Here is a 13,819-nt window from a genome sequence, read left to right on the forward strand (position 1 = left end):
CATTGGCCCTTGTGGTCAGTGTGATCCCACAGGGGGAGCTCTGCTCAGCCACAAGCCAGGCTGACGGCTGCCAGTACCACGGTGGTGGTGGGAGCCTCTCCTGCCTCCTCAGCAGCACTAAGGATGTCTGACTGCAGCTTAGGCCTGCTCCCCACTGGCAAGTAGACATCCCCCGAAGGCTGCCGGGCTGCCGGAGGGATGTCTGACTGCCAGCTTAGGCCCAATCCCCCGGGGAGCAGGCCTTAGCTAGCAGGTGGTCATCCCCCGAGTGGTCCCAGACTGCAAGAGGCATAGGCCAGGCTGAGGGACCCCGCAAGTGCACAAATTTTTGGCACCGGACCTCTAGTCCTATATAATAAAAGGCTAATATGCAAATTGCCCCCTCGTGAGTTCAACTGGGAGACTGAAAGTTCGATTGCTTGCTATGAGGTGCGCTGATCACCAGAGGGCGGCATGGAACATGGCAGGCAACCAGTGGTGGTGGAGGGGCAGTGAGGGAGCCAGGGAAGGAGGAGGCAGGGAGGTGGGAAACCTGATCAGGCCTGATTGCCAGCCAGGCCTAGGGACCCCATCTGTACACCAATTTTGTGCACCAGCCTCTAGTACTATATAGTGTATCACGCATAGATTCAGATTCCTTTGTCTGAAAAAGCTGTGACTGAGCAATGGTGACACAGCAGCTACTGAGCCTGACAATAAACAAACACCTTATAAAAATTTATGAAGTTCAGGTTGTAAAGAACAGACTGCACATACCAAGTGAGTAGCATTTCTTATGAAAATAATTTTATCTATAAGTCCGTTGTTTCCATGTAGCCTATAACAGGAGCTCATGCTATGGCTAGATGCCTCAACAGCCTGTGAACTTTTATATGGGCTTTCGAAAGGGGATGATAGTTTTATGAGATACGATTTTCTCATCTCACCAAATTAGATTATCTGAGATAGCGTCCCTGGATGTGAAATTTCCATCCTGAGTAGATCTGCACCTCCTGAGACTCTGTGCAGCCTGCTAGCAGAGTGGAAATGGAGCATAATAAATCTGCCCCGAGCCCATTTCTCTCCACACAACACCATAATTCATCCTTTGCTTGGTATCCATGACCACTTTTTTTTTTTTACAGCTAATCAGTCTGCAGCCTGGCTGGCTCCCTGAATGTGCAATACCTCCTCCTTGGTCCAGGTCTCGCCTCCTGGCATGCTCTTCTGCTTCCATGCTTCTTTCTAGAGCCAGATGCCATCAAGACCCTGGATCCAAGCTGTTCCTAATCATGTGGCCAGCAGTTACTCTAGTTACAGGGTGGCCTATTTGTTGTCTTATACTTGAAAATATATGTTCTGTTTAAAATGGATGAAGACAGCAGCATCTCTGGAGTACCTCTGTGACCCAATATTTCCGTTACTCTCTCCTGAGTCTCCTCTGAGGGGTCAGAGGAGTGACCTGCTACTGAAGCCACTTGGCTCTGTGTTCCAGTCCCTCCCATGAGGAATGCTTCTTTGTCACTCCTGTGGCTTTCTACTCTTTCCTCTGCTTCAACATTGCTTTGGTCCAATAGCATTGCCACCATCTGCTGACACTTCACCAAGAATGGCTCCAGGTGACTTTCCAGGAGCTTGGGAATAAAGGAGAGTTTAGGAAAATATTCTCCAAGGTGCAGTAAAGTCAATCATACTCAACTGCACTGGAAGTTAAATACGGTGTTTGCATGCCTATCACCAAACTTAATTATTTTTATAATATTGGGGAAGGAACTTATTTTTATTTTATTTATTTTTTAAAAATGTATTTTTATTGACTTCAGAGAGGAAGGGAAAGGGAGAGAGAGGTAGAAACATCAATGATGAGAGAGAATCATTGACTGGCTGCTTCCTGCATGCTCTCTACTGGGGATCGAGCCCACAAACCAGGCATGTGCCCTTGACCAGAATTGAACTCAGACCCAGACCCTTCAGTCTGCAAGCTGACACTCTATCTACTGAGCCACACTGGCTAGAGTGGGGAAGGAATTTATTTTTACTGATTCTCACCATCATGTGCAAAATAAGCATCAGTATGTGAATTTTAAGAGAGAAAATTCTATAAATTATGAATTATGGAGGCATGGAAAATTGTCCTCTCATCCTTCCTACAATTAATTAAATAATTATTGTCTTGAGATTATGTCAATGGAACCTGGGCCTTTGGGAGGAGAGTTATCAAGAGGATTGTGCTACCTCACAGAGTGTAGACCAGCGGCCACTCAGAAATTACTTTGCGTAGAAGCCAGGTGATCAGCTGCAGCTTGGCCAGAGGGCAGGCACCTAGAGCAGCAGTTTGATGGAGAATGTAAGAATAGCATGCTCAGTGCCACACAAAACTGGCAGCAGAAGCAATGGCATCTAGTTTGCTGGTTTCAGGGAAAGAAAGGTGCCTTTTGTCCTTCAGTGATATTAAAGACTCTTAACTGAGTAGCTTCTTTAATTTTTTAAAAATGCTTTCCTCTGAATTTATTCATTCACATAGTTTCCAACTCCCTGAATTTGTTAAGAGCCTCCATGCCTTACCATGTTTTACAGAGGAAAATAAAGCACTGAAAAGTTACCCAATGAGCCCAGAGTGGCACAGCCCAGTAGTGGCAGAGCAGGACTGGGGGCTCCCCAAGGAGGGGGTTCCTAGCTCCCAAAGTTGGTGCACCAAATGGCAGCATCAGCGTCACTTGGATGCTTGTTAGGAATGCAGAATCTCGGGCCTTGCCTCAGACCTGCTGAATCTGAATCTCCATTTTAAACCTGAGGTGTTGCATGTGCACATTGAAATCTGAGGACAGTAATGAGGTGGAGCCATCACTCTCCGCTAAAAGTTCCTCTCTGCTTTCAGCACACGGCCAGCCCTTTTGGCTCACTGAGAGGCCGATTTGTAAAGGGAAACATGCCTGATGTGACTCAGGACAGCTTCCTGGACTTTATAGGTGAAATAAAACAACGTTACTCCCCCCTTCAAAATATTTTGAGGGGTTATTTAGAGCCACACAAATCAGTCGATGAGCAGGATAGGGAATGCTTATGTCAGTTAAAGGTTTTATAAGTTCATTTCTGGGTAAACAGCCTTCTAATATGACCACCTATGTCATCCAAATCCTACTTGAACAGGACAAGGGGGCAACATATCTGATTAGACATCTGAGTGATTAGAATGCTTCTGTTTCTGAAATGACGTCAGGATGCTGAAGTTGTTGGACACCCTAAGGTCCAAATTCTGAAAATAGTCGTTCTAGATGTTTTAAAAGAATATGGCTTTAAAATCCTCCTATATAATAAAGAGGTAATATGCAAATTGACTGTCACACCCTCACACAAGATGGCCACCCCCGTGTGATCACAAGATGGCAAGAGAGCAGTTAGGTGTCGATCAGGCCGGCAGGGGAGTGGTTAGGGATTGATCATGCTGGCAGGCAGAAGTGGTTAGGGGCAATCAGGCAGGCAGGCAAGCGAGCATTTGGGAGCCAGCAGTCCCGGATTGTGAGAGGGATGTCAGACTGCTGGTTTAGGCCTGATCCCGCAGGGACATCCGGCAGTTGGACATCCCTCGAGGAGTCCCAGATTGGAGAGAGTACAGGCTAGGCTGAGGGACACCCGCCCCCAGTGCACAAATTTTGTGCACCTGGCCTCTAGTGTAATTATAAAAGTAACTGAATAACACCAAGTATGAGATATAAATATGCTTTAATTACTAATCTGATAGTCATTAGCTTCTCCAAGAAGGTGATTTTGCACAGTCAACTAAAAGTGTGCATTCAGTCACTACCATATGCAAGTATGTCAGTAGAGATAATATTGTCTAAGTAGAGAATATTTTACATGTTCCCTTTTTCTTTCATCATCTTGCAAAAGAACCAGTTGGCTTTGAAGCAGTCCTGCCAGCCACACAACATGACAACTCTTGATAGTGCCAACATAACTGAATGGGACAGATGACTGATTTATTTTGTTCAGAGATATTTAGGACCACCTAAACATACTCTGGATTCTAGGGCATCTGATATCAAGTTGTAACTTAAGTGATAATGGATGACTTAGTCCTTACATTCCTTCACAGTCCCTGTGATCCCCCAAATAGGGAAACTCTTGCCAGTTCCCTGGTGTGACCATCTGAAAGGGTCATTTGTGCACATGTTGCTTTGCACATACGAGCTCAGAAAATGGAATAAGAGTGCCAATCTTTACATGTGAAATATGTGATGCATGTGATCCATACAGTTTTTATGTGAGAGGCAGATGCAACATGCCCTTTGTGTGATGACTTTATCTTTGATTCCTGTCCCTGTTGATTTCTGTGGCACTTGCTTTCAGTTTTACAGGTGGAATGACATTTTTTTCTGGCTGAAGTACCGTGGGTCAACTTCCTTCTTCAACTGCAGCTCATCTACTGCTGAGATTTCCCATCTCTCCAGGCTGTCATTATGTTACACCACATTATGCAGCACTGGTTCTTTTGGTATTATTTTTTCTCACTTACTTGTCTTATATTCTTTTACCTTTTTTCAATTCATTGCATTGTGCCCTGTCAGATCATGTGATTCACCAAAGACCTCAACTGGGATAAGGCTACATATATAAGTAAATCTGTGTCAATAAGTTGCTGCTGGAGTGTACCATTTATGTAGACAAAAATATTCTCAATAGACAACCTAGTTTATTCTGAGAGTTTTAAAACATTACCACCTTTAGGGGTGTTAGGGTCATTTTTGGAGTGAGAAAATCAATTGGATCTGAGATAATCAATCTTATATAGTGTTGCAGTAGTGAGCATTATGCTTTTGACATAAGAAGGAAGGAATATTCCAGCTACATTGATATTGTATATGCCATCAAGACAAGTTTACAAAGAAAGACAGTGGAAAAGATAATTCTGCAGCATGGTTCTCCAAGTTGAGTAGCTTATAAACTTTATCATTCATTAGAGAGTTATGATTTTACCTAATGCTGTTTGTATTTGGAGTACCATTTGTTTTTAAATTTTTATTTAAGTTCTGCGATAGAGCTGGAGACAAATAGTGTTACCTTTTTTTCTTGGGTCATAATTAAACATCCTGTACATGTTCACATGTCTGGAGAGTAATATTGATTGTTTGTTCTTCTTCTCCACAGCTCTTTGCACTAATGTTGAGCCAAATGATTGGATCTTATTCAAAAGTTCATTTGACTGAACAGTTATCAGGTTTTTCACCTTGGTTGGTGTTTTTCCTTTTAAAAAATATAAATTATGTTTCATATAGAAATATCAACAATAACAATAGTAACTAGAGGGCATAGGCTGCTTCACTGTGTGGTTGTGTTTTAAACACTTAGCATGTATTATGCCATTTAATAACAAGGTAGGTACTATTATCATCTCCATTTTGCAATGATGAAACTGATACTTAAGAAGCTGAGGAACTTTTTTTGGTTATAAGACTAGTGACTGACACACCATGATTTTGAACCCAGGCTTTACTGACTCTACAACCAACCGTCATCATAAAAACCATAATATAAGAGCAAAAAGAAAATTTATACATCTTTAGTTCAACTGTTCTTTCTACATATGAAGAAATAGACCAAGCAAGGTTAAATGCCTTACCTTAGGTTACAACTAGGAAATGGGAGGGGCAATTTCATTGGTTTCCATTTCCCAGGAGGCTATGCAGGCATATACCATTCTATGTAATTGGTTAGCTTGTATTAGGTATCTTCTTTGGACCAATCTGCTATCACAAGAAGTATGGCCATACTATACAGGATTGTTCAAAATGGATGCTACCTTGCTCCCTTTTGCTGGGGTTAAAGGAATCCTTGTAGCTGGGAAAACGACAAAAGCTGTTGACTGTATGGGGTTGTTATCTCCCAGGCTGGAAGCCCACTTCTAGCCAAACTCTTGCAAAGCCAGGAAGCAAATCCCTGCTAGAGACTTTTCCATGGTATTAGCACTCCTTCTCCTTTCACAGTCAGTCAAATCAAGGGTGAACCCAGCGTGCCTTCGTCGTCTTTGCTCAGTCCACTCTCCAGGCCCTGCTTCTGTGTTGAAGATAGATTGGGTTTGACAGATGGGAAACCAGCAGCAGTCCTGAGACTGGCTGCCAAACGGGACAGAGGAGGAGGTGATCTGATGGGTTGTGGCATTGAACTGCACGAATGAAGGCAATGAGTGGGGACCCTCCGAGGTGATAGCAGTATTTTTCATCACCAAGTGAACAGGTTGAAGGATTGCAAAAGGGAGAAGGCAGCTACTGGGCAAGGCACTGCTTTTTGTCATCTACCTATGTTATAGTTTAACTTGAATAATGGTGTTGCAACATAAATGTGTGTACCAATTGGACTTTTCTTTTAATAGTGTATTTTTCTGACCAAAAAACTATTCTAAAGTTATTTTAGAAAAGTATAAAGAAAGAAGTTGTGATCCACTGAGATGCACACACAGGTGGAATGCTGATTCACTGTGACACAGTGATGTTTCACTCTAGATGTGTGTTTCCTTGCCCTTTGCATCAGGCAGCCAGGCCTCTGTGCTCCGTGTGCCTCAGGGGAGAGTTGCATTGTAGAGATGAAAGCAGAATTTGCCTATATGTTAGAAATGAGGTTGGCTTTGGTGTTCTGAAGGCCCCTTGAGGGGACTATATCCCGGGAGGAAAGAATAGCAGGGACTTATTATGCGAAGGGGAAGCAGGGAAATATGAAAGAACAGAAAAAGAGGTTGATTTTGTAAGGTTAGTTGATCCAATGGTCTGCTGCTTTGGAGTGCCCCAGTCCTGGGGCAGAACTTGGTGGGGGAATGTGATCATCTAGAGAAGCTGTGCGTTTTCCGTAGGGACGCCCGGCCTTGGTTAAGAGTCCTACAGCACATGAAGCAGCCCCCTGCCCCTGACCCAGTACCAAAGTCTCAAAAGTCCTCCTGTCATGCATTTCTTTCAAACATGCAAATCTGAGCATGTTTCACAGCAAAAGATCCCCTCTGTAGGATAGAGAAACATATTCCAAGCAAATGAAACAGCATGTGCTAAACTATGAAGTTAATGGCACATGTACTGTGTACCAGTGACTGCCTCCTGCTGGATCATGGGGTTGTGTTGATGAGCAGCTGGATGGATGGGGAAGGGCTACTCATGGGTGGCCTTGGCTGCCATCTGGTGGAATCTTCATCTAGTAGGCCAATGAGTTTCAAACATATCTTAGGAGCACATAGAATTTTTATATAAAGTCTCCTACAGAAACTCATTGGATCCTCATGCCATACTGTCCTCCATACAGCCTTGAATTATTGAAGCATCTCTCTGTGACCATAGCTATGGATAATGGGAAACACATTGTCTGATTAGATTGGAAGGTTAATATGATGTCCAATGGTGTTATGAAGATACATTGAAGGGTGCAAACAGAATTTAGACTGGATGCAGAGAGACCAACTATGAATTTCAGTTTCTATTGTGAGCCTCATTGGATTTGATGGTAGACATTTAGTTACAATCCAGGGTCACACTCTTCTCTGACTTGGATTTAATTCCAGGACATGTTTATATACATGGTAAGAAGCACCACTCATTCAAAACTTTATTGTAAAGAGCAGGAAGTTCACAAATTTTAACACATTTAATTGCTATAGTAACCCTATATGGTATATGCTCTTAACTTCATCTTGCAGACAAGGAAACTGAGTCTCAGAAAGTTGAGTGATTTGTCAAAGTCAAAAAGCTCTTAATGGTTAGATCTGGGATTTGAACTTAGATAGCTTGCCTCCTAGGATGCTTCAGTATCTCTGGTCTTAACCAGCACAGCTATAATGTGGAGGTATCTGGGGGAGTGCACCATTTTGTCCTTGGGAATGATCAATCCTCTCTAGCATCCATTGCCATTGCATTTATTTTTCTTTATTCATGTTCTAGTACATTGTCCATGCTCTGGATCCTCCAGAATGATTCATTTAGGTACTCATAACCTATACTGCACCTGGTAGAAACTCTTTGAGACAGGACTCTATCTAGCCAGGTCAGTGGTTCTCAACTGGAATTTTACCTCCCGGGACATTTGGCAATATCTAGAAACATTTTTGGTTGTCCCAATTGGAGGTGGCAATTATGTTACTGTCATCTAGTAGATAGAAGCCAGGGATGCTGATAAACATCCTACAATGCGCAGGGCAGTCTCTACAACAAAGAATTATTGGGATCAAAATGTTAATAGTACTGAGGTTGAAAAATCCCAACATAGATATGAAATTGTATTTTAGCCATTTTATTTACAGTCTTGTTTTTTTTCTCAGGGCTCCATCTTCCCAGGAAGGCACAGATTCCCTTAGCTCCACCAGATCTTCTGGAGTTTCTGTTACCTCTCTCTCCATCATGGCTCAGCACAGAGCTGGTGAATGGGCTGGGACCTGGGTCCCCTTTTCAGGTACCCACGTAAGTTGAAACTCTCTCACTTACCTTTTGACTATTTCCCTCTCCCTTCCTTTTATCTAGTCTAAATGTAGGAAGCTTTGCTCTTACTCATGTACTTCAGAGTCTGTTGCCCATGAGCTCCCTTAATGTTTGAAACTCAAACTGCAAGAATTGATTACCCCTTTCCTTGCTTTGCGCTATGTAATCTCTTTCCTGGGGGCAATAAATACAAAAACGTCAGCCGCCTAACTGAAGTTTTACAGAAATGCTGGGACAACCATAGTTTGTCCACGCCAGCATTTTGCTATCTATATTTTGAGTTATACCGCTGTGTATGGAGATGTCACCAGATTTTTTGTGAAAGAAGGAACCCCTCTCTAGGAATTCATAAGCCATATAAGCAAATGATTCAAATGTGTTTAACCCAGGACTTTCCCACAATATTTGTCCAGAAGTCTTGTGTTTTTCATGGAATCCCCCAGAACAGTTTGCACATAATTTGGGAAATGCTGGTCTATGCTATAAATGTGGCCTTTGTCAAAGCACTGGCAGAAATAAGAGGAAAGGTAGAAGTTAGACTCACTAGGACTCAATGAATGATTGGTCCTGGGAGGTAAAGAAGCAAAACGAATCAGTGAGAGAATATAGAAACTTCAAAACGGAAGGAACAAATTTTGTGTTTGGCCTTATATATCACAAAATATTAGGCACCAGGGGTTTTTAAAAGTATAAGCCACAGAATGACAGTACTGAATTTATCTCTCTCCTGGATTGTTGTGTAATGGCTTTCTAAATGGTCTCCTAGATTTCATTCTTTTCCTCTTCTAATCTGAACACCCGATGCCACCATGGAAATCGTTCTGAACAAAGATGTAATCATGGCATTGCTCTGATCAAAGAACTTCTGTGATTCAGTTTTGTGTATAGACAACCCAAACTCCTTTGCATAGTGTTCATAGAACATTATGTCAAAATCTTCCTGAATATGGATTTAACTTTGTGTCGCCAGAATGAGCAGCTCTTACTCAATGAGATATTGCCTTGCACTGCCAGTGCTTCTGTGCCTTTTAGGGACTCTGGGGAACAAGACAGGCTGTTCTAGGGGACTTGCATCTATTCCTGCATTGTGTGAATGCCTTTATTCTCTAGCATTTATACATATATCTGTAATTTAATCTTAGAATGGGAGTGTGTGTGGTCTGCTCTGCCCATATGGATGTCTTTTGTCTGCCCCTCTAGATCCACTCTCACCCTTGTTCAATCAGTTCTCTGCTCTGGAAGGCTGCCCTGCATGGACTGAATCTAAAGAATCCCTTCGCCTCTGCCTTGTAGTTGGTTTTGGTTAATGGAAAATGCTGACGGGAGATAGGACGAAGGCAGGAGAGTGAGATCAGAGTATATAACCCCCAATTCCCCCTAGAAGGGCACCATAGACTGGCTGTGTCCCCTGCTGGTCTCTGTTCCTCTCAAGGTGGCCTCCTCCATGGTCTCTTCTCCTTTCCAGGTCCAGTAACTGCCCTTCCCTCTGCTCCAACCCCTGGTTCCTGAGTATCCTTGTGGCTCCTGTATACCCTGACTATATGGGTGTAAATAGTCCTTTAAACATAAACCCTCTTCTAATATTTCCAAATTGAATGGTGGACTTCTTTCTCGCTGGGACCTGGACTGATATAGCTAGCCATCTGAAACACTTCGATTTTTGAATGCCTGTGAATGGTAAAGATTTACATGATAAAGAGTTGAATTACACAGGGACATGTCACAAGATGTCCATTTTTGTGTTTTACCTCACATCATTTCAAATGGTACCCTAAAATTGAATATTCAACTTAAAAGTAATGGTGCATAAGGATATTTATTCACTGGTCAAGAAAGGCCATTTTATTTTGTGACCTATTGGCTGGAAATTTTTCCATTTCATTGACTAATGATTTTCCATGAAAATTAATGGGTGGGAGCTCTGAGTTGGTTTGGGTGATGGGAAGGACTTCATCTGCACACAGTTTTCTCTGGTAAGGTCCATGGGGTTAGGTGTGTTGGGAGGTTAATGGGAGCAACAGACCCAGAAACTATGGGATGGTTCAGTGACCAGAGTGTTTGAAGCTGTTCTTTAATATGTCTCCAAAGAATTTTAAAGTATAAGTAAGAGGCCATTAGCTGACTACGGCTCAGGAGTTGTCTTATAGATTCAGGTATGAATCTTCTTCAGGGGAAGAATTATCTGAAAGAATCCAGGTAGGAATGCCAAATCTTGATAGTTTTTCTCCTCTAGATGGTTACGGACTTCAGTGTTGACTTTTGAAAGGGACAGCAACATGCCATTTTTTTTTTTTTACAATAATAACTGATATTTAGCTCTTAGTCTATTTATTATTGGTTTATACTCTTTTTTAAGTGAAAAAATATATTTTAAAGATAGTTTTATATAACTTAATTTCATTTCTGTGATTCTAGCATTCTACCCGTGTAAAAAAAATTTACTGATTCTCTTTTAGGCAGAGTGACTAGTGCTCAAATAGGGCAGACCAGAGATAGCGTGAAGCTTCCAGTGTTCTCATTCGCTATTTTTTGCTTGTAGATTTAGCCATCTATCTATCTATCTATCTATCTATCTATCTATCTATCGCTTTATATCCCTGTGCTTTCCTTTTCCAAAGGAATCTTCTTTTGGAAATGGCAATACAGTAAGCGTTTTCTTTGGATCTGCAGAGGGGATGGTGCCCTATGTATTATAGTAGTGATAATAGGACAAAGAGTAGCAAACGAAATTAACCACACTTTCCATATCATTACAAGTGAGGCACTCCATGTGCATGAAGATTTTGGTATGAGGGATAAAAAGACAAATCTGTTGTACAGACAGGATTTCCTGTGTAGTTTTTCTGGTTTTTCATATACTGAAGTGTCAGTGTTGTGATCAGTAGTTCATGTTCAAGACATAAGATTAGGAAAGATCCAAGAAATCTCTTGACTGCTGTATGTAATGCTCAAGCTCTTTTTTGTTTGGTTGGTTGGGTTGTTTTCTTTTTCTTTTTTTACCTCCTATAGTTGGACACAGAGATAAATGTGTGTCATGTTGGAAAGAGGCTTTAGAAACAGGCATAGCTTTGGAAACTTGATATGTATAACTCACCAATTCTCACCTTGTTCACCTCTGTATTCACAGAGAGAAGCATTCTTTTGTACCCTAGGACTTGAACAGAAAATATTGGAGATTTATATTTTTTAAAGATTTAATAAATACACTGTGGGTGTATTTAACTTTTGAAATTTTAGCTGTAATTCTGAAGTAGTATTAAAATTGATAAAATGCTAATCATAATGCAAAACCTCTGAAAATGCACCTTATGTTTTAAGTTATTAAATTACAGTAATGACAGAAAGTATCTTTCTTCTTCTTAAAAACTATAATCTTGTATTATACCTGACTGTGCTATTACCTTGTGTTAGATCTCAAGCTTTCATTTATAACTATCAGTATAAAGATCTTTAAAAGGAGGAAAATAAATAGTTTTGATATTTATTATCGTGTCTAAGTAAGATAGTCAGGTTTTTTTACTAATGTGGAAGCTCTTTGTTGTCGGGAATGCAAATATAAAATACATAAACTTGAATACCTTCAAAATACCTTCTAAATGAAGCAGTGTATTTGGAAGAGGGAAAACCACGGTGAGTCAGCTGTCTCCAGGTTCTGCTCTCAGAACAGCTACTGACTTGTTTAGTGACCTTGGCCGTCTTGGTCTAACTCCATTTTCGTTTTCCCTCCTGACGCGTGGAATTTCTTTCTAACCTGCTTTCTCTGGATGTACTTTGGAAGAAAGATGCCATCTAAATACCATTAAAAACAATAGTATTTCCTATCTCAGGAGTGAACTTCAACCTGGAATGTAACACAATCCACTGTTTGTTTGTTTGTTTTTTTTTTTTACTTTGTAATCCTTACCAAAGATAAAATAAAATCCAAGTATATTTTAACGGAGCACTCTGGGATAAATGACTAAAATTTCATTACCATATAAAAATTATATTCTATACAGATTATTTTACGTGTGAGAACATGGCTTAGCAAGCTGGCAGCTTGAAAGTCCTTGCTTTATTAGTTAGCAAAGGCTCTGGGTTTTATCACAGTTATTGGCAATCTCAGTTTTTGGGTGCCAGGAATTGAAAATGATATGCTCAGCTGACCCTTTAATTAGCTCTCATTCTGTCTTCCATGATTTATAGCCTGGTGGCTCACGTGTAAAAAAGATATATGATTTAATGAAGTGGAAAGGCAGACTTGTTTTCCGCCTCCGATTGTTTAATGCTTTCCTCTGGCTGGTGACTGGAGCTCCAGGGGCAAACAAAGCAGCAGTTATATCCCCTGGTACAAGGACAGGAAGGTCCAGTTTGCTATGATTTGTGATTGTTTGCAAAGATGCTTCTGTTTCATTAGGAACCAAAAGAATTGATTCCGGTATCTTGAAACAGTCTTCTAAAAGAAATACGAAAGGCTGTGGACTGAAATTCTCTTATTTTGCATTTTTATTTTATTGCTCTGAATGCAAATATTATGGGGAAAGCAATACAGCATTTAATCTGCAGGGCTTTGCAGTGGTTTAGCACCATTGGTCCATTAGGTCCGTAAGTGTTTATGGCGCACATTAGGTATTGATCGAGTCACTGGGTTACAGCAGTGACCAAGAGAGACAAGGCCCCATCCTGGGAGGACAGATAAAACACCAATAAATAAATAAATGCGTAAATATGATCATTTCTAAGTTGTGCCATGGGGTGAGTGCCCGAAAAACAATTTTAAACAGGGTGCTCTGAGAGTGCATGCGGGGAATGGTGGGCTGCTATAGAGCTGGTGTCAGGGAAGGACACTCAGATGAAGGGGACCCCTGGGCCAAGACCCACAAGATCTGAATGCTGCAGAAACAGGAAGGTCTGGAGGCTGAGCTTCCCGAGCAAAGGGCACAGAGAACACAAAGTCCAAGGAGGAAGGACCTTGATGGACATGAGAAATGTGGAAAGGAAAGTGAGGAGGAGGCAATAACATATAGGGCAGAGAGGTAGGAATTGAGAGTGACAGGGGCACATAGTGAGGGCCCTGAAGGCCACAGTAAGGAAGGGACAGTATTCTGTCAAGTGCCACATTCCAAAGACCTGTGCTGGGGTTCTCGCAGCCTGCACTTCCCCAGCCTCCCCGAGGCACTGTGGTGCACCTGTTAATTTACATGTACTTCATTAGGTCCAGGCCCCACCTGGAGAATATGGAGTACAGAGTTATGGGGTCAACACACATATAAAAGTATCCTATTACCTCAGGGTTCCCACCCTTCCCTAACTTTTTTTTTTATTCAAATACACAGAAAAGTTATGAAACCATTCATGTAGAGTCACTGATTGATAATAATTTGTCAACTTTGCTTTATCTCTCATATATA

At 41.5% G+C, this 13,819-nt stretch overlaps 1 protein-coding gene across 1 annotated transcript in view; it reads left to right on the forward strand.

Moving 5' to 3' along the window:
- Window positions 1–13,819, forward strand: part of ZNF385B (zinc finger protein 385B) — a 349,071-nt gene that overhangs the window by 8,629 nt on the left and 326,623 nt on the right. Inside the window, exon 2 of the mRNA XM_006760561.2 lies at window positions 8,273–8,411. Within this exon, the coding sequence (XP_006760624.1) occupies window positions 8,375–8,411 (37 nt within the window). The 5' untranslated portion in view covers window positions 8,273–8,374. The remainder of the gene's footprint in view (window positions 1–8,272; window positions 8,412–13,819) is intronic.

Source organism: Myotis davidii, unplaced genomic scaffold (genome assembly GCF_000327345.1).
Source record: "Myotis davidii unplaced genomic scaffold, ASM32734v1 scaffold370, whole genome shotgun sequence".
Lineage (NCBI taxonomy): Eukaryota > Metazoa > Chordata > Mammalia > Chiroptera > Vespertilionidae > Myotis > Myotis davidii.